General features: G+C 37.4%; 1 protein-coding gene across 2 annotated transcripts in view; it reads right to left on the minus strand.

Annotated features, from left to right (window-relative positions):
• Nucleotides 1–20,645, minus strand: part of SIK2 (salt inducible kinase 2) — a 134,843-nt gene that overhangs the window by 100,633 nt on the left and 13,565 nt on the right. For both annotated transcript variants that reach the window (XM_017883239.1, XM_017883238.1), the window contains 2 exons: nucleotides 19,808–19,924; nucleotides 15,429–15,492 (listed from right to left, as the gene is read on the minus strand). In XM_017883239.1, the coding sequence (XP_017738728.1) occupies nucleotides 15,429–15,492; nucleotides 19,808–19,924 (181 nt within the window). The remainder of the gene's footprint in view (nucleotides 1–15,428; nucleotides 15,493–19,807; nucleotides 19,925–20,645) is intronic.

Consider the following 20,645-nt stretch of genomic DNA (forward strand, 5'->3'; position numbering starts at 1 on the left):
CCTCCCTCCTTCCTCATTTCCCTCCTTCCTTCCCTCCTTCCTTCCCTGCTTCGTCCCTACCTTCCTTCCTTCTCTCCTCCCTTCCTCCCTTCCTTCCCTCCCCTCCCCTCCTCTCTTCTCCTCTCCTCTCTTCTCTTTTTTCCCCAGCACATAAATCTCTTACTAAACTCATACTACCTTTCATTTTTAGAATACACTAAGGTTCAGAAACATTATGTGGCTTACTCAAGGATGTTTATAGTAGAAGTCAATGGCGGAACTAGGACTACCACACACAGCTTACTCCTGACTTTTCTTTTAATGTCTGACCCAATTTAAACAAAGGTGGGAGGGAGAGCAATAACAATTTTCTGAATCATGAATCATGCTGGCTCTTTCATGTGGTTACTAGTCTCTCTACAAGTTAACTAGAAACTTTTATAAATAATCCAATTAGATCTGATCTCTTCAAAGATAACTATTATACACATCTAATAAAAATTCAAAAGGAAAGATCCTAAATTTTACAGCCAAGGATAGTCTAATTTCATCTGTATGCATTCAACATTTGCATGACCCTTCTGAAGTACACACCAATTTAATATCTTTCTATGTTAACATCTACCATCCTCACATATGTGAAGCAAAGTTTGTCTGTAAATCTGCATAGCAGATCATGTTCAGTCAATAAAACCCATACAACATGTGCCTGGGATGTGACTGGAAAGGAAGATAGGGGCAGGTCATTATACCAATTCCACACTAACTTTTGATTTTATAATGAGGGCAATGGGAAGACACAGAAATACTTTAAGCAGAAAAATGACCTGTATTACAGAAAGATCAATTGATATTAATACGGAGGATGGATTAAAAGAGGGACAAGTCTGGAGGCAAAAAGGACTTAGGTGTTGAAGTAATTCAAGTGAGAAATGATGGCAATCTGAATTAAAGCAATGATAGAAGATGTTGAAGAAGTGAGGACAGATTTAAGCAATACTGACCTGGGACCCTGGTTAATAATAAGTGGGAAAAAAAAGAATTAAAACTTAACTTAGGTTCATACTGGCAAAATAAAGTGAGAAAAACCTTCAAAATTTATTTAAACTTGTAATAGAAAACAAACGAACTACTTTCCTAGTACTACCTTCAGGCTGTTAAGATATTAACCAAAGACCACAAAAACTGTCCCGCAGGTTCTCTAAGTAACCAGTGTCCAAAGGCATTTTGACTAAAACAAAGCCCTTTTCAATTACCACAGCTGGCATCATAGCATGTTACCACTGAAAGGGAAAGACAGGAAACGAATCAATAAACCCCAGGCATATGCTCAGCCTAGAAAGACACAGCATATCAAGAGCAGAAATCTGCAAACAAAGGCCCTAGGTAATTTAATTACCAGGCCAGAATCTGCTGACTGCTGGTTTAATTGTTTGAACAGTGCCCAAATTGTCTGAGGAGGTGACCACCCTAAGATCTTTGTGCCATTTATTGCACATGACCACATGGACGAATATAAGACATAGTTCTAAAGAATGCAGGAATAGTGAATAATTTTCATTAATCACACTTGTGATTCCAGAGGAAAAATGTAAGTTAAAGCCTTATTGGATTCATAAATAACCCAAGGACTCTTAAGCAAATTCATTTGCCATTCCATATTCTATGCTGACAGACCAAGAAAGTATTATCCTTCAGAGATGAGCACCAACTGCCATATAAGTCCCGGAGAACAAAAGTTACCCAGGTTAAATGCATATGCTCTTATTTACCATTATATTCTGAAAAGGTTATGTGAAGACAGGTGTGGGAGTTAGAAGAAAAAGTAATTGTATGGTGGTAACTACCGGTAAGCACTCAAAAACTGCTCAGTATACTAGAGGAAGCCAATTTTCTCCCTTGATTCAGTTAGTATTTCCTCATTCATGTTTATCTCTTGAAGAGTAAACCAACAGAAAACCCCTTTCAAAAACTGAACAAAGAAGTACCTCAGACTACTTAACCTGGCAGTGTTCTCCTGTTGGCTTCACTCCGTAAATAAGGTCTACAAGGCCAAAGCAGACTATTACACCATTCATTCAACAGGTATTTGTAAAACGCTCTGTATTGTGCTAAAGTCCTCAACAGAAGCTTACAATCTATTAAGAGATAAAAGATACACATGCAGACTTTAAATAACAGTGAAAGGCAGTGTGTAGATAAATTCTAAAATGAGTTGTGCAGGAAAGAGAACTACAGTATTTTCCTAATAAGAAATCAATGTGGATAGAATTGAGAAAAACTTGATTGAAGAGCTGAAACTTCAGTTAGAACTTTTAAACAGGCAGTATTTCAATAGGCAGAGAGCAAAGGGCTTTAGGGCTCCAGATCAACATGAGCACAGATTTCGAATCAGAGATTTACATGTTCTATTTTGAGAATATGCAGATTAGCTTAGCTATGGGTTTTGTGGGAGTTAATTAGATTTGGTCATTAGATCTGGTAAGCAGTTCATTGGCCAGTTTCCAAAAGTACAGAAGACAGCAGCCCAAATGCTTCCTACTTCCATTATAGATAAGGAGGGAATAAAGGACCAAAGCCACATATTAAATCAAGAGGAACAGTTACATTCACCGTAGTTGACAAAACCGTTAAATGCTTTCCCTGTTTCTATTCTTTACTGTTAATATATTAAATTAATTATATCCATCAAGATTCAATTCAATTAAATGATATGCTTAAGGAGATGGGGGCGGGGCAGAAGAAACAGAAATGTGCAAATTCAGCAGATGGAAGTTTGTTAAGTTCAAAGAACTCTAAGGCAGCATATAATCAGTTAGTATATGAAGTCAGAATATGGCTTCAATTCTCAGTTATGCCACCTACTTGCTTACTTGCTCTGTGACCCTAGACAAATTGTGCAAGCTCTCTTTCCCTCAGTTTCTTCAACTGTAAAATCCATCTTATAAGGTTTCTGAAAGGATGAAATGACATAGTTTTATGTACAGGACTTAACACAACACCTGATACATGGTAAGAGTTCAAGAAATGATAATCTTTATTGCTATTAATTTTAAGGGTAGGGTGTATAGAGTGCAATGATCCTTGATGACCTTGTTAAGGATCCTGGCCTTTACCCCAAAAGCAAGGGAAGTCCCTGAAAATTTTTAACAGGATCAGATTTTATTTTAACAAGATGACGTACTTAGTACCTCTTATTAGAAATGCCAAAGGAAATTTTTATTCTACAATTTACTACTAAGAAAAGTTTGCTATCTTCAAGGAAGAGGTACCTTTCTTTCTCTTAGATAAAATTCTGTAAATGCCTGCACCTTCTCTTCACTTTGACAGCCACAAAGCTTGAAGCCAAATGTGAAGTTCTTAGGCCCTTATGTCCTGCATATTTGTGTTCCTTTTTCCTCCTGACAATGTTTTCTACTTTTTTTTTTTTTTTTTTTTTGAGACGGGGTCTTGCTCTGTCCCCCAGGCTGGAGTGCAGTGGCCAGATCTCAGCTCACTGCAAGCTCCGCCTCCCGGGTTCACGCCATTCTCCTGCCTCAGCCTCCCGAGTAGCTGGGACTACAGGCGCCCGCCAGGTCGCCCGGCTAGTTTTTTGTATTTTTAGTAGAGACGGGGTTTCACCATGTTAGCCAGGATGGTCTCGATCTCCTGACCTCGTGATCCGCCCGTCTCGGCCTCCCAAAGTGCTGGGATTACAGGCTTGAGCCACCGCGCCCGGCCTGTTTTCTACTTTTATATAGATTTTCTGATTCAACTCTTTCTTCTTATTTATATTCTAGAATTTTGGGGGTATTATTCTCCTTTGAAACTACTTCAACTCTTTGTGGAATGAGGTACAATATAATTAACCAAACAAAAATAAAGCATAACCATCAGAGCCTCATAATGCATGAATCACACACTGTAGATGCATTCCCAGCATGCCACCATAATTGCTCTTTTGGCGTAAGCCTAGTCAGATGGAGCAAGAAAACCAGATGGCACAGGAAACCTCTCTATGCAAGAAGTAGAAGAGGAACGTGCAAAGACCTAAGGCCTTCCCAGAATTAGCAGGGCACAATTAAGGCAATTTTGCTAAGAGTAGAAGAGAAATTGAAAGTGGTAAGCTGCTGGGAGTTATGCACAGACTCAAGGCTAGAGTTTTTATTTTTTTTTAATATATAAATGTTTTTCCCTTAAAGTACTTCAACATCTTCAGTCTCTCCACTGTTCTATTATTCCAGCTCATAAGGCCCTTTTGTTGCTTCACTTACCTCTCTCCTGAACTTGAATCTCACAATCAGCCTTTTCAACAATGACCTCTCTGACCACAGCAACTCTTACATGCATTTCATCTTCTACCATTCTAATCCTCAACCTGGGCCATTCATTCATATTGTCTACTTTTTCTCCTCTTGAATTGAAAAGCACTGCTGACTGTGAGTCTACCATAAACTCCCTCACTGCTAATTATTGATCCTTTTACTCATCCCTTGACAATCATATGAGCACTGCCAGCTGTTCTAAACCTTTCTCTCACCACAGTGTCTAATGTACTGCTGTTTCTCTGATGTCTCATCATCTACTCTACAGAATGAAATACCTCTATCCTGCATCAACAACCTCATCTTCCTTCTACCCTACCACAAAGAGCCTTTGTAAGCCAAATCCTTGGCACGATCTCTAATTATCATTGTAACTGCACCAATGCACACCTTTTCAGAGAAGGAGGAATTCCTCTCTCCTAAACTAACCATTTCCTCTGTGCCCTTAATCCCATTGTCTCTTGTCTACTCTGAGACCTTATTTTACCATCTCTTTTTTTCCTGCTTACATTCTTTTCTTTTCTAGCTGCTTCAAACACCAAGACCACAACGAAAACCATTACATAATACTGAATCCTATGTAGACCCTATTACCCCTCAATTCTTTCCACCTTGAAAACTTCAAAAGGTAGTTTTATAATATCTTTCTCCCTTTATCACCCATGCATCCTTAACCTCTTGAAATGTGGTTGTAGCTTCCAGTTTACTGAAAAGTACTTTCTTTGAAGTGACTGGTGATCTCTTAATGACCAAATACTCCCACTTCACTCCAGCTCCTTTGGCTAATCAGGAAAGAAACTGTCCATATTTCCCCAGCCACTCTTCTACTCCATCAATTCCTTTCTTCCACCTGCTTCTAATAAAAGGCATAACCAACTCACTTCTTAGCCTTCTTAATTTTGAAATCTCATTATTACAGCTTCATTCATCACTTCTATTCAGGTAATCCTCAAATCTATACTTCTATTACTAAACTCTCCTTTTTTTTGAGAGAGACAAGGATTTATTGAAGTATGGTTTATATACAATAAGATGCAAATTCTTAGATGGTTAACTATATGAGGTAATTGTATATTCTGTATAACCACCATTCAAAACAAAAACAAAACATTTCCATTTCCATCACCCAAGATAGTTCTCTCTTGTCCCTTTCCAGTCAATTCTCCCCTCTCCCTAGAGGCAACTCTCCAGCATTTATTACCATCCATCAGTGTTACCTGTTATAGAACTTCATGTAAATAGAACCATATATAGTCTGTACTCTTTTGTGTCCAGCTTCTTTTACTTAGCACAATGTCTGTAAGATATAGGCATGTTGTTACATGCATAGTTCATTTCCTTTTTGAATCATCTTCCATTGTATTACTATACTACGATTTGTTCTGGATACATTTTCCCACTGATGGACATTTGGGTTGATCCTACTTTGGGTGACTGTGATAAAAGGCTGCTATAAAAATTTGCATTCTTATCAAAATCGTTTCAGGGACACTTGTTTTCATTTTTCTTGGGTAAATACCTAGGAATTGAATTGTTGTGTGATGGGGTATATGCATGTTTAACTTCATAAGAAACTGCCGAACAGTTGTCCCAAGTGGTTGTACCATTTTACATTCCTACCAGCAATGTATGAGAGTTCTAGTTGCTTCACAGTCTAACATTTATTATTGTCAGTTTTCTTCTATTTTAATCAGTCTAATTGATGTGAAATGATATCTCCCTGTGGTTTTTACTTTGCATTTCTCTGATGACTAAAATGTTGAGTAATTTTTCATGTGCTTATTGGTCATTTGTATATCTTTTGTCTGGTTCCAGTCTTTTGTCCATTATTATATTGGGTTGTCTTTTTATTGTTGAATTTAAATCTCTGTTGAATTTCATTTGCTTCCATATTTTCAATTGTCAATTTTCCGTAGCAAACTAACTGTCCTGATATTATCTCCAAACCATATTTAAAATCTAATTGGTCAGTTTTTACTCCGAAAACAGACTTAGGCATTACTGTCAACCACACCACAATATTCTTCAATCATGTTGGCTTTAAATTCTAACTCTTGGTGTTTGCTTCTTGACACTCAACAGGAATTCTTGACAGGTGCTAAAGTATAATTACTAACAGCACAGGCTCTGGGATTGCCTGGTTCAAATCCAGACTCTGTTACTTATTTGCTGTGTGACTTTGGAGAAATTACTGAATTTTTCAGTACCTACCTTATAAGTTTTTTGTAAGGTTTTAAAAAATAAATCAAGTACTTTAGGCAGTACCCAACAAAAAGAGAGTGCTCAATAAATAACAGTAGTTACTTTTAGAATTAGAAATGCCTCTTGTTTAAAACCTTTTCTCATGATTCTGACAACTAACATCTTAACTCAAACATTCGGCCTCTCACATCCAAACAATTAAAGTAGTCTCCTAAATGGCTTCTCTTCTGCTCCTCTAATTCAGCTGACACACCACTGCTGGATTTATCTTCCTAAAAAACTCCTTTATAGATATCATCACTTCCTGGCTCACAGATGGCCATTCTAAGAAAGATCCTAACCTTTTCTCCTACGCCTAATACTCAAGATTTCCCACAATTGGTCCTTACATGACTCTCTAAAAAAAGCCTCTTACATATAGGGATAGGGGAAGAATCCAAAAGAGATTCAAAAGATTGTGTCTAAAATAGGAAAAAAAAAATGCAGAAATACCAATACAAGCATATTATTTAGGGAAATGAAGGTACGTTTAAATTAATCAGCTAAAATAAATGAAAGTAGGCCAGGTGCAGTGGCTCACACCTGTAATCCCAGTGCTTTGGGAGGCTAAGGCATGAGGATTGCTTGAGCCCAGGAGTTGGAGACCAGCTTGGGCAACATGGCAAGACCCCATTTCTACAAAAAAATTTTAAAATTAGCCTGGCATGGTGGCACACACTTGTAGTCCCAGCTACTTAGGAGGCTGAGACAGGAGGATTGCTTGAGCCCAGGAGGTCAAGGCTGCAGTGAGCTGTGATTGTGCCACTGCACTCCAGAATGGGTGACAGAGTGAGATCCTGTCTCAAAAAAAGAAAGAAAGAAAGATATGAAAGTGGTTGCCTCTAAAGAGGAGAAAATGGGGGAGGAGGGGCAGGAGAATGGGGACTGTATCTTCTGTAACAAACTTTGCACAATTATTTGATTCCTTAAACTAATACTACTAAATGTTTAACTTTTGCAAAAATAAAAACTTGGAAGATAGATAAGCCAAAGAGACACAAACAAAAAGAAAGGAAGGTTGGTTTATAATGAAGCAGATACTATACTCTGCAATTTGGTTGTCCATAACTAAGGATAATATTAAATAAATAGACCTACGCAAAGAATAGTTGGGCACATCCATTCACTTAGTGCAGCCACCCTATTTGCAAACTGAGGAGTTTGGATTTTATCCACTGAGCAATAGAAAGGTGAGTGAAGGTTACTGAACATAGTTGTAATATGATAAAAATAATACTTTAGGAAGATTAAACAGGAATTACATAAAATATACTTGACTAGAGAAGAAAGAGAGAATAGTAAAACATGAAGGATTCGCTAATTAAGACATGAAGTGATGAAAGCCTAGAGCAGGGTGATGACTGGGGAAACAGAAGGATTTAATTTCAAGTCATTTTGCAAGAACAGAGTATGATCTGCTGGCCAACTAAATACAAAACTAAGAATGAAAAAAACACTGGGAACATAACACCCTCCCAGCACAGAGTAAGCAATAAAGGAATACTTGTAAAGTTAAATAAAGACTGACTCTGAAGTTACAAACCTGAAAGACAAATCTTAATACATAGTTCAAAGTACAAAGTTAACTACTGTTTATCTATGTTTTTTATTTTTCCATCTAAGTCTCCAACTGGTTTAAAACATTTTGGGCTCAATTCACTTAAAATCTTATGCAGCAGTCCCCACTTATCTGCAGGGGCTGTGTTCTAAGACCTCCAGTGGATGCCTGAAACTGCAGACAGTATCAAACCTTATATGTACTATGTTTTCTCCTACATAAACATACCTATGATAAAGTTAATTTGTAAATTAGGCACAATAAGAGGTTGACAACAATACTAAAATAGAACAATTATAACAATATACTGTAATAAAAGGTATATGAATGTGGTCTCCCTCTCACAAAATATCTTAATATTTTCAGGTCACAGTTGACCTCAGGTAAGTGAAACCGCTGAAAGTCCCCTCTGATGGGGGGGACTAATGTACATATTTTTCACTACTTGATTAATGTTATTTGGACTGAATCTTCTCATTTCTATTTTAATATCTTTATGGGCTCCATGTCAGAAATGGGCTGGCTACCAGACCGTTCCGTGCTTGTACCTACCTGAATCTACAGTTTACTATGTCTTTTCTTCCCTATATATTCCACATATAGGAAACAATTTTTTGCCCATTTACATCTTAGTTTTCTCCTAGGCTCCCTGTGCCTCCCGCCTTCTTAGCTGGATTCCTTATCCTTACCCTTCTTGGGCATCAATCTCTTTTTCTTCTACCTTCAACTCTTGGCATAATGCCCAACTCTTCCAATTGACCACATGGAAAATTAAAACAGGATTGCTGTGTAACATTAAAACAGCTCTGAAGCACGGAGCAGTATAAGGAATCTTCCTTATAAAGAGAAATTAAGAGCAAGGGATGTTTAAGGGCCACGGTAATAAAGTAATAAAGCACAGTACACTGAGCATTAATCCTTCTACTGAAAACTGTTTGCAGGCCATTACCTTGTTTTCAAAATTACTTTTTTTTTTTGTAATTAATGGTCATTACTAGAAAACTCAGAAAATAAACATAAGCAACATGATTACGTTTGTGATTTAGAAAGACAATTCTGAAGAAAATGTAAAATAGAACAGTTAGGAGATAATGACATAATATGTAGAGAAGGAAGAGTGAGGACCTTAACCTGAGGCATTAACAGTGGTTATGGAGAGACGGGGACTTCTTAGAGAAATATTTAGGAAGTAGAATAGGCAGGATTCAAAACCTCATCCAGGTAGGAAGGAAAAGGAATCAATACTGACATCACGGTTTCCAGTTTAAGCCAAGTAAGGGAAAAGAGAGAAATAGTTTTGTAAAAAAAAAAAAAGATCATAAGTTCTGCTGGGCTTCAAGTTGCATGACAAAGTCAAGGCAAATAAAAACAAATTGAACTAAATGATTTCCACATCTTCTTTAAATTCAGATTCTTCCCTTCCAAACCAGTGAAGACTATCCAAAGATTTCATGATCTTTGAAAATTAATTATATTCCTCATTATCTTCAATGATCAAGAAATGAACTGTACCCAAGAGTGGAAAATAAGATAACTAGCATTTACTGTCCAACTTTTCTACTGACATCAGATTCTTCCTTCCAGAACTCAAACTGACCATCTACCCTAGAGGTTTTACTTTAAATATAAACCTTATACATTTAAAAATCCCCAAATTATGTCTCAATGTATATAAAACAATGGAATCCAAACTTGTTTCAAAGATCTTAGCAAGAAAGAACAATTTAGACTATCCTATTTTCATAGAAATGACGCCTAACATGTAACAGCTATTTCTACTTTACTTGTAAAACTATAGTCCAAAGCTTTAAAATGTTCCAATGGGCAAAGACTTAAAATCCTTCTCTCGACTCATTGCCTCTACCTACTACCTCCTCCTTTCTTTTTTCCCTTTTTGCAGCAGAACTCCTTGAAAGAGTTGTCTATTTTGCTCTCTCCATTTTTCTTCTCTCACTTGCTCTGTAAGCCCCTTCAAACTATCTTTTGGCCTAGTCACTACACCAAAACTGCTCTTACCAAATTGCAGAATACTATGGTTAACTGTCATTCCTCATCATTCTCGATCTATCGGCATCATTTGTCACAGATACTCGATCCTTCTGAGAATGCTTTGTTCACTTGGTTTCTAGGACATCACATTCTCTTGGTTTTCTTCCTCCTCTGTCTCTTCTCTAGTTTCTCCTCTTTCCCAAATCTTTTATTGTTTAAATGCTCAGGGATCAGACCTTGGCCTCTTCCATAATTATACCTGCTACTTAGGTAGTCTCCATCTGTCAAGAAGTCCTACTGATTGTACTTCAAAATATATTCTGAGTTTGACCACTTAGGACTACCTGTACTGCTGCTCCTCTGGTCTGGGCTGCCATCATCCCTCACTGGAACTGCTCCAACAGCTTCCTACCTGGTGTCCCTGTCTCCACCCTTTTCCATTCTCAACACAGCAGCCAGAGCGATGCTCTTAAAATGTTACATTAGATGCAGTCACTTCTCTGCTGAAACCTGGCCGAAAATGGTTCCATAATTTTATTGAAGGTAAGAGCCAAAATCCTTCTAAAGGCCTACACAAAGCCCCCAAATCTGCCCCACTCCTGCCTCCCATCTACCCTCTGACCTCCTCTTTACTGTTCTTCCTCCTTGCTCTTCTCTCTTGCTTGCTCCTCTTGAGCCATACTGGCCTCCCTGTTATCCCTTGGACACACCAAGCACACTGCTGCCTCAGGGATTTGCATTTATTCTTCCCTCTCCCTGGGTAATCCCTGTTCTACCGTATCGACATGACTGTGCTTTCAAGTCTGTGCTCAAATGCCAGTGAGGCCTTCTCTGACTGCTCTATTTAATGTTGCAATCAACTCCCATGCCTCCCAACCCACCAGCCTTGCTTTATTATTTACATAGCACTCATCACTATCTAATCTGCTACATAATTCAGCTATTTTCTTTCTGTCTCCCAAACTGGAATGTAAAAGAGTAGAGATTTTTGTCTATTTTCTTCATTGCAGTTTTCTTACCATATTACAGTGTGTGACAAGTAGTTGGTTTTCAATAAAGATTTCTTGAAAGACTGAATAAATGAATGAATAAATGAATGTAAGAAATAGGAAAGAAAGCCAAGAAAAATAACAAAATGAATAAAAGGGAAAAAGGGAAGAAAAGGAAAGAATCCTGCCTAAAGTAATGTTAGCAATTAATATGGTATAGCCGGCATTGTAAATCAGATTTGCTTGACTTCAAAGCCCATAACAGTCCATTAAAGCATCAGTCAAGATGCTGCTAGCTGAAACAAATATTTTAAGAATTAAAATAAGCTCATTGAGTAGCAGCATAAAAAAGAAAAAAAAATTAGCAAAAGAAGGAAGCAGACATCTTTTCTGAAATACAATGAGTTTAGTCAGAACTATTTATTTATAATCCAACTGCAAATAGTGTATTTTTCAAAACTATAGAAGTGCATATGGTTCTTTCCCTTTAAAATACCTTAGATCAACAACAAATTTGAAAGGACTAAATAATTCTGCTTTTGGCTAAGATGGATTTATCCTCCTGCCTGAAACAACGTTCCCACCCCCAACAACAAAAATACGAAATACATGAGAGAATGGTTTATAAGACACTGGACATCAGGCAAAGGAAAGTGATCCCTGAGCGACAGGTGACAAATGAGGCGAGATCTGTGAATGTTCTAACTAATGCCTTGAGAGAATCTCTACGCCACAGCACAGGGAGGGGAAACCCAGGTGTGGTCCAGCAATGTCTTTGAGTTGAGTAGACAATGCCAAGAGTCCCAAAGAAGAGTAAGCTACACACAGAGAGAACTCCAAAGGTCTGCAGAGGGATCTGTCCCTTGAGCACTCAGGAGAGTGCTGATCAGCTCACGTGTGAGGGAAAACCACCAGAGGCCAGAGAAAGAACCATCTGAGAGGCTGAGAGAGAACACTGCCTGGTGCTTACACAAAGCCAGGAGTGGTGCCTGTTCCTACTGGTCAGGCCAAAAAACCTCAGAATTCATGGGGCATTGAGTAGAATACTCAGAAGTGGGAAGTAACTAGACCCAGACTGAGCACTGTTTCAATCGTGAAGGCAAGATCCAAATGGATCAAACTGTTTCCAAGTAACTTAACTGCATCCTAGAACGAAGTGCAAGAAAACCTAAAGTAACATGTGGTGCTCAAGGTAAAATTGGCAATGTCTAGCATCCAATGAAAGACTACTAGACCTGTAATGAAATAGGAAAATGTAACCAAACTGAGGAGAAACGTCAACCAATCAAAACCAACCCAGAACTGACAGAGATGCTGGAAATCAGCAGACATGGACATTAAAAATTACCATAACTGGATTCTAGATGGTCAGAAAGCTAAGTAAAGACATGGAAGGAAAAAAAAAAAAAGTCCTACTCAAATTTATAGAAAAGAATACTACAATGTCTGAGATGACAAATTCACTGGCTGGGATTAATGGCAGAAGAAAAGATTCATGAATTTAAAGACAGAAATAGCAACATTTGATATGAAATATGAGACATGAAATAGAGAAAAATGATTTTTTTTAACAATGAAAAAGAACATCAGTGAGCTGTGGGGCAATTTCAAACAGTTTAATATACACTTGACTGGAATATCTGAAGGAGAAGAGAGGGGTGGAAGAGAAAAATTAGTTAGAAAATGATGGCTGAAAAATATCCAAATTTGATGAAAACAGTATAGTCACAGATCCAAAAAGCTCAATGAAACCAAACATAAGAATCATGAAGAAAACCACACAAAGGCACATCATAATCAAATTGTTGAAACCAGTGATAAACAGAAAGCCTTAAAAGCAGCCAGAGAAAAAAGGCATATTATATACACAGGAATACAGAAAAAGATGACAGTAGCTTTTTGTCAGAAACAGTGCAAATGGGAAGACAGTAAAGCAACATCTTTAAAGTACTGAAAGAAAAAAGTCCATTTAGAATTCTATACCTAGTACAAATATCTTTCAAAACAAAGACAAAATAAAGACTACTTTAGACATATAAAAGCTGAAATATTTCATCCCCAGCAGATCTGTGCTACAAGAAACACTAAAGAAAATCCTTCAGACAAAAGAAAAATGACATTAGATAAAAATATATACATACATAGGAATGCAGAAATGGTAGCTACACTGATAAATAGATGCAATTTTCAAAAAATATGGAAATCTCTTTAAAAGATAATTGTTTAAAGAAAAAGGTAGCTACACTGATAAACAGATAATTTTCAAAAAATGTGGAAATCTCTTTAAAAGATAATTGCTTAAAGAAAAATAGCACTGTATTGTGTTTTATAAAATAGGTATTAGTAAAATATGACAAGAAGAACATAAAGGCCAGGTGGGGCAAAAGATAAGTACACTGATACAAGGTTCTTTTTTTGAGACGGAGTCTCGCTCTGACCCCCAGGCTGGAGTACAGTGGCGCAATTTCGACTCACTGCAAGTTCCACCTCCCAGGTTCACACCATTCTCCTGCCTCAGCCTCCCAAGTAGCTGGGACTACAGGTGCCCGCTTTTTAATTGAGATGAATTCTCACTCTGTCACCCAGGCTGAAGTGCAGTGGCGCGATCTTGGCTCACTGCAGCCTCCGCCTCCAAGTTCAAGTGATTCTCCTGCCTCAGCCTCCGTAGTAGCTAGGATTACAGGGATGCACCAGCATGCCTGGCTAATTTTTGTATTTTTAGTAGAGATGGGTTACACCATGTTGGCCAGGCTGGTCTTGAACTCCTGACTTCAGGTAATCCCCCCACCCTGGCCTCCTAAAAGTGCTGGGATTACAGGCGTGAACCACCACACCCAGCCAAGGTTCTTATATTATATGTGAAGTGGTAAGTATTCTCTGAAGGTAGACTGTGTAGACTTGTGTATGAATATTTATAGTAACTTATGTATAACAGCCAAAAACTGAAACCAACCCAAATGTCTATCAATAGATAGATGAATGAATAAACACTGGGGTACATTCATACAATATAATACTACTTGCAATAAAAAGAAATTATATGTTGATATACACAATAAAATGGAATGAATCCCAAAATAATTATACTAAAGGAAAGAAGTTAGACAAAAGAAAGAATATATCCTGTATGGTTACATTTGAGTTTATCCTGTGTAATTCCATTTATATAAAACTCCAAAAGATACAAACTGATCCATAATGACAAAAAACATGTCAGTGGTTTTTTGGGTGTCAGATGGGGCAAAAGAATTACAAAGGGGGCACAAAGAAACTTCTGGAAGTGATGGATATTTTGACTGTGGTGACTGCTTCACAAATGTGTATCAAAACTTATGAAACTGTACGCATTAAATACATGTAATTTATTACATATGAATTATTCTCCAATAAAGTTGCTTAAAAAACAATTTTGGACTAAAATTTAAGTTAAGAACAAAAAAAGATTTAGATGGCTACAGTGCTCTGGTTCCACACAGTAAAAATAAATAGATCTTTTAGGTGAAAGCTAGAATAGAATATTTAAATTTTTTTAAAGTTAGAATGAATCATAAACACCAAATACTTTCTTATTAGAGATAAAAGAATCAAGTCCCAGAGAGGTTTAGTGACTTGCCTGAGGTCTTACACCTATAGTGAATACGTCACTAAACTATAAGATCCACAATAACAAGAGATTGTGCTATTTAGGTCACTAGAGTATCCCCAATACCTAGCACAATGCCTGGGACATAGTAGAAGCTTAATAAATATTTGCTGACTAATCTTTCCATAGAAAAGAAAGGTAAAAAAGAAGATAAAAAGAGGCCGGGCGCGGTGGCTCAAGCCTGTAATCCCAGCACTTTGGGAGGCCGAGACGGGCGGATCACGAGGTCAGGAGATCGAGACCATCCTGGCTAACACGGTGAAACCCCGTCTCTACTAAAATACAAAAAAAACTAGCCGGGCGAGGTGGCGGGCACCTGTAGTCCCAGCTACTCCGGAGGCTGAGGCAGGAGAATGGCGTAAACCCGGGAGGCGGAGCTTGCAGTGAGCTGAGATCCGGCCACTGCACTCCAGTCCGGTCGACAGAGCGAGACTCCGCCTCAAAAAAAAAAAAGAAGATAAAAAGAAAGAAAATATCCTTTGCAGTATGACTAAAAGTTCCTCCCTATCTCTAACAGAGATGACAGTCGTAGTACCTTTAATATAATAAATACAAGGAAATAAGTTATATTTCATATTTTAGGTTACTGAATATTTTCTACCACTTACATTTTTTTCACTTATATTACCAACACTTAAATAAGCAGAAAATTAATAGAAAATACCCCATTCATGCAGATTAGTGAATTTTTCAAATTAATAGAAAATTTAAAGGAAAAAGCTTACCAAAAATTTCTCCATTTTTGGCATATTCTGTCACAAGGTACAACATACTTTTGGTCTCCATTACCTATTGATAAATAATTCATATTAGTCTGACAGAAATGTACTAGAATTTTCCACAATATTCTACGGAATTACCTAAATTGAAACTACTAGTAAAAGAATCACCAGTTAAGAACAATCAGAAGATGGCTAAGTTTATAAGCCTGACAATATCCTTCTGATTAATTTGTTTGTGAAAAATGAGATTCTTGCTTTCTTTTTTTTTTTTTTTTTTTTTTTTTTTGAGGCGGGTCTCGCTCTGTCGGCCCGGACTGGAGTGCAATGGCAGGATCTCAGCTCACTTGCAAGTCTCCGCCCTCCCGGGGTTTACGCCATTTCTCCTGCCTCAGCCTCCCGCAGTAGCTGGGGACTACAGGCGCCCGCACCTCGCCCGGTAGTTTTTGTATTTTAGTAGAGACGGGGTTTCACCGTGTTAAGCCAGGATGGTCTTCGATCTCCTGACTCGTGATCGCCTCGGTCTCGGCCTCCCAAAGTGCTGGGATTACAGGCTTGAGCCACCGCGCCCGGCCTCGAGATTCTTGCTCTTCTAAGTGTGGTCCTTGGACCAGCAGTAGTAGCACTATTCAACCACCTGTAAGAAATGCAGAATTCCAAGCCCCGTCCCAGACATACTGAACTGGAATTTACATTTTAACAAAACTGCCAAGTGATTTTTATGTACATTAAAGTTTGAAAAGTACTAATAGAGATAATATAAGTTTTGAAGATCAACTTTTCAACATCTCCTCACTGACATTTCTAGTCCTATGTTATCATGGTAGATTCTGATTAAAAGAATAAAAAAATAGAGTAGTTTAATTTACCTGGTCTGTAGCCTAGCTAATCTGGCACAACGTGATATTCCTTGTACTAGACTTTAACATTGTTACAAAGTACTCTAATTGTTCAAAAGTTTCATATTCATAGCTCTACTGTGAAATACTTTTATTTAAATTCATTTTCTAGATTCAGAACGAAGTATGTCATCATCATCATAAATCTGATTTTTCAAACTACACTAAGTAGATGTCTATTTAAAAAGAAAATGAGGCTGGGCATGGTGGCTCATGCCTCTAATCCCAGCACTTTGGGAGGTCAAGGTGGGCAGATGACTTGAGGTCAGGAGTTCAACATCAGCCTGGCCAACATGGCAAAACCCCATCTCTACTAAAAAATACAAAAATTAGCCAGATGTAGTGGTGGGCACCTGTGATCCCAGCTACTTAGGACGCTGAGGTGGGAGAGTTGCTTGAACCTGGGCAACGGAGGAAAACTATGTCTGAAAAAATATCTGTATAAAAATAAAAAAAAAATAGAATAAAAAGAAAATGAGTGTTTAGATTCAAGATGAACAATTTTTAGAGTGTTTCTCTGTAATACTCTAACTGCTATTTACTGAAAGGAAGAAAATTAATTTTGTTTTAAGATGTAGCTTTAAGACTATTCTTCACAAGGCCAGAAAACTAAGAGCTACCTACAATTTGGGCCTAAACAAATACATAAATCAACTGTAACCAATTATTTACCTCAAATAGATAGAATCATTATACGAATTATGTTAATTTTATCCTCAGTTTAGTTTATGGTTAATCAGAGACTTTGAAGAATATAATTAGTTTCTTAGAAATATCTTCTTTAGGAATTAAAAAAAAAAATGGCTAGGCATGGGTGGCTCATTCTTGTAATCCAAGCACTTTGGGAGGTCAATGTGGGAGGCTCACTTGAGCCCAGGAATTTGAGAACAGCTTGGGCAACACAGTGAGATCCTGTCTCTGCAAAAAATTTTTAAAAATTAGCCAGGTATAGTGGCCTGTGCCTGTAGTCCCAGCTACTTGGGGAGGGGCTGAGGCAGGAAGATCACTTGAGTCCACAAGTTCGAAGCTGCAGTGAGCTATGATTGTGCCACTGCATCCCATGCTGGGGATCACAGCAAGACGTTTTCTTAAAAAAAAAAAAAAAAAAATTAATAATTTTTTTTAAGTTTAAAGGGAGAAGAAATCTGAATTATTTATTTATTTATTTATTTTTAGAGATGGGATCTCTGTATTATCTGGGCTGAAGTACAGTGGCTATTCACAGGTGCAATTGTGGTGTACTACAGCTTGGAACTCCTCGGCTCAAGAGATTCTCCTGCTTCAGCCTCCCCAGTAGCTGGGGCTACATGTCACTGCACTGGGCTAATCTCATATAAATTTGCCCTAAGAGGCCTCTGTAGTTTTAGAATTTTTAGGAAATGCTTTGAGTGGCACATCATAGTCTCTCATTCTTAGGAGGCATATCATAAGCCAATGGTCTTCACATTTTTTAAATTGAAAATCTCTATCAATAAAAGTTGTTTACAGCAGGGGTTCCTAACCCCCGGGCCACAGACTGATACAGTCCATGGCCTGTTAGGAAACGGGCCATACAGTGAAGCTTCATCTGTATTTACAGAGGCTCCCCAATGCTAGCATTACCACCTGAGCTCTGCCTCCCATCAGATCAGCAGTGGCATTAGATTCTCATAGCAGTGGGAGCCCTATTGTGAACTGCACATGTGAGGGATCAAGGATTCACACTCCTTATGAGAATCTAATGCTGAGGTAGAAAAACTGCCTTCCATGAAACTGGTCCCTGGTGCCAAAAAAGTTGGGGACCACTGGTTTAAAGCCAAACACACTGTCATGCACTTGTAGTCCTAGCTGAAGTGGGAGGATCCTTTGAGCCCAGTTCAAGGCCAGTCTGGGCAACAACTGTGAGACTCTGTCTCTAAAAAAAAATAGAATACAATGAACATGATTTCTATGGGAATCCATTAAAAATATAGTTGCCAAATAATATATGTATATATATATATTATATATATATACTCACACGACACATATGGTGACATGTATATATACACACACACACATTACATACATGTGCCACTGTATAAATATTATGTACATTATAAAATATACACAACAAAACAAATACAAAAAATAAACATAACTAGAGGTTCTGGCATTTTCTTCTTACACTCCCAAGGACATTTGTGCTAATCTATTTGAATGCACATACTGGTGTGCCAGTAAGCCAGCTTTCTGACAAAAAATAAAAAGGCCCTGATTTGTAAGCCAATTTCTGTGATGTAAATCTTCCCACCAATGCAGATTTTGAGCTACTAACATCATGTTAATTGGCTTGCAAAGCTTCTGAAAGTTTAACAATCAGCTCTCAACAAGCCGGTACAGGCTGAGTCCAGCATACCATGGGTGTACACATCACACTCTGGAGATCAAAGTAATGGGCCAGGATACTGGAACATTGCAGTTTAAAAAGAGCTTTTCAACAGAAAAATTCTACATGTTAAGAAATAAATTTTTTTCAATATTCTGTACTATATTATCCTTCTTAAACATGAATTACTCCTTAAAAATCTGAAAAAAATGCTCCTTTTAAAAACCATGGCTGGTTGGTGGGTGCACTAAAAGCCCAGACTTCACCACTATGCTATATAGCCAGGTAACAAAACTGCACCTGTACCCCAAAAGCTATAAAAAACAACAACGAAAATGGTGACAAAACACCCCATGGGTGGGGTTTATTTTACATAAAATGGGTGTAATTTATTTTACAAAAAGTATTATAACAAAGTCGATTTTTTTAAAAAAAAGCAAATTTATTTTATCTACTAAAATAAGCCAAATAACTAAATATAGTCCTATGTATTACACAGTATGTCACTGAATAATATACTAATTTAGTGGTTGTATTTTCATAAAACATACAGTATCCTTTTTAAATGAGCAAAACTGCCATATCTTCATTAGGCAGTAGCACCAAAACCCTGCAATTAAAAAGCAGGGTATCATACAACCGCAAACAACTTCTTCTTCTTTTTTTTTTTTTAAGAGCCAGTGTCTCACTTTGTCACCCAGGCTAAAGCGTAGTGGTATGATATAGCTCACTGCAACCTCAAGCAATCCTCCCGCCTCAACCTCCCAAGCAGCTGGGACTACAGGTGTGCACCACCACACCAGGCTAATATTTGTATATATATATTTTTTGGTAGAGATGGGGTTTTACCATGTTGCCCAGGCTGGTCTCAAGTAATCTTCCCTGCTCAGCCTCCCAAACTACTGGGAGTAGTGAGCCCACACTGCAAACTTTTAAAACAACTTGCAGTCTGATAGATGACTTAAGATTTCTGATTTTTAAGTTTAAAGACAATATAAAAATGGATGTACTTAGTTACAAAAAGCATACATTTATTTTCTTTCATTGATTAGAAACACAAATATAAGAAGAAAAATCATGATACGAAGTAGAGAACTATTTTGTGGAATGAATGGAGATAGTGTCAGGCTGAGTCATACCTGATAAAGTTTGATTATGTGAGGGTGGTCTAACATTTTCATTATTTGTACTTCTCGGTAGATTTTCTCAAGGTTCACTGCATCCAGCTGAGACTTATCGATTATTTTTATTGCCACCTGCATCCCAGAACACAAATAAATACAATTAGTATACAATAGTTAATATTTTCTAGTTAAGAATCCTGTCAATAAATGACATAAGACTTCACCTGTAGGTTCGTGACATTGATGATAGCTAGTTTAAATTCAACGTTCATTCATTCAACAAATATTTCTTAAACTAATACCATGTGTAAGGCAGTAGATGTTGTTTGGCTGTGTCTTTAGTGTGCTATGAAGAATAGCTCGAAAACATGTTTCTCTTTCAGTACAATGGTAATGTCTTTTTACTTCTGTACAAACTGAAAAAATAAAATCTTTATTTGATTAAATTAGTAGCTGTATCAACTAGTTATCATCCCACTGTAAAGTAACTATAGACAAATGATCAGCAAAGTAGAAGACAGTTCAGAAGACAGTTTCTGTTGCACTGAAATACTATTCTCCTGGAAAAGCAAGTGATAAGTTTCAAAGAATACAGACAAAAAGCTAAATATAAAATATTAAAACTCATTCCATGAAAAAATACCAATTGGATTTTATTTTAAAAATCGAAGGGCAAAAACTAAAATGTTAGTAACTGCACTAAAATTTAACTTTGTAAGAGGAATTTTATTTCAGAAACTGTGACCTCATTCTGTTATAACTAGACAGGAGCCCAAACAATTTCAAGGTTAATAATTTGAAGGGATTACATTTGAAGGTGAATGACTAGGTAGGCAGAAATCAACGATTACAC

Source organism: Rhinopithecus bieti, unplaced genomic scaffold, assembly GCF_001698545.2.
Source record: "Rhinopithecus bieti isolate Rb0 unplaced genomic scaffold, ASM169854v2 scaffold_11964, whole genome shotgun sequence".
Lineage (NCBI taxonomy): Eukaryota > Metazoa > Chordata > Mammalia > Primates > Cercopithecidae > Rhinopithecus > Rhinopithecus bieti.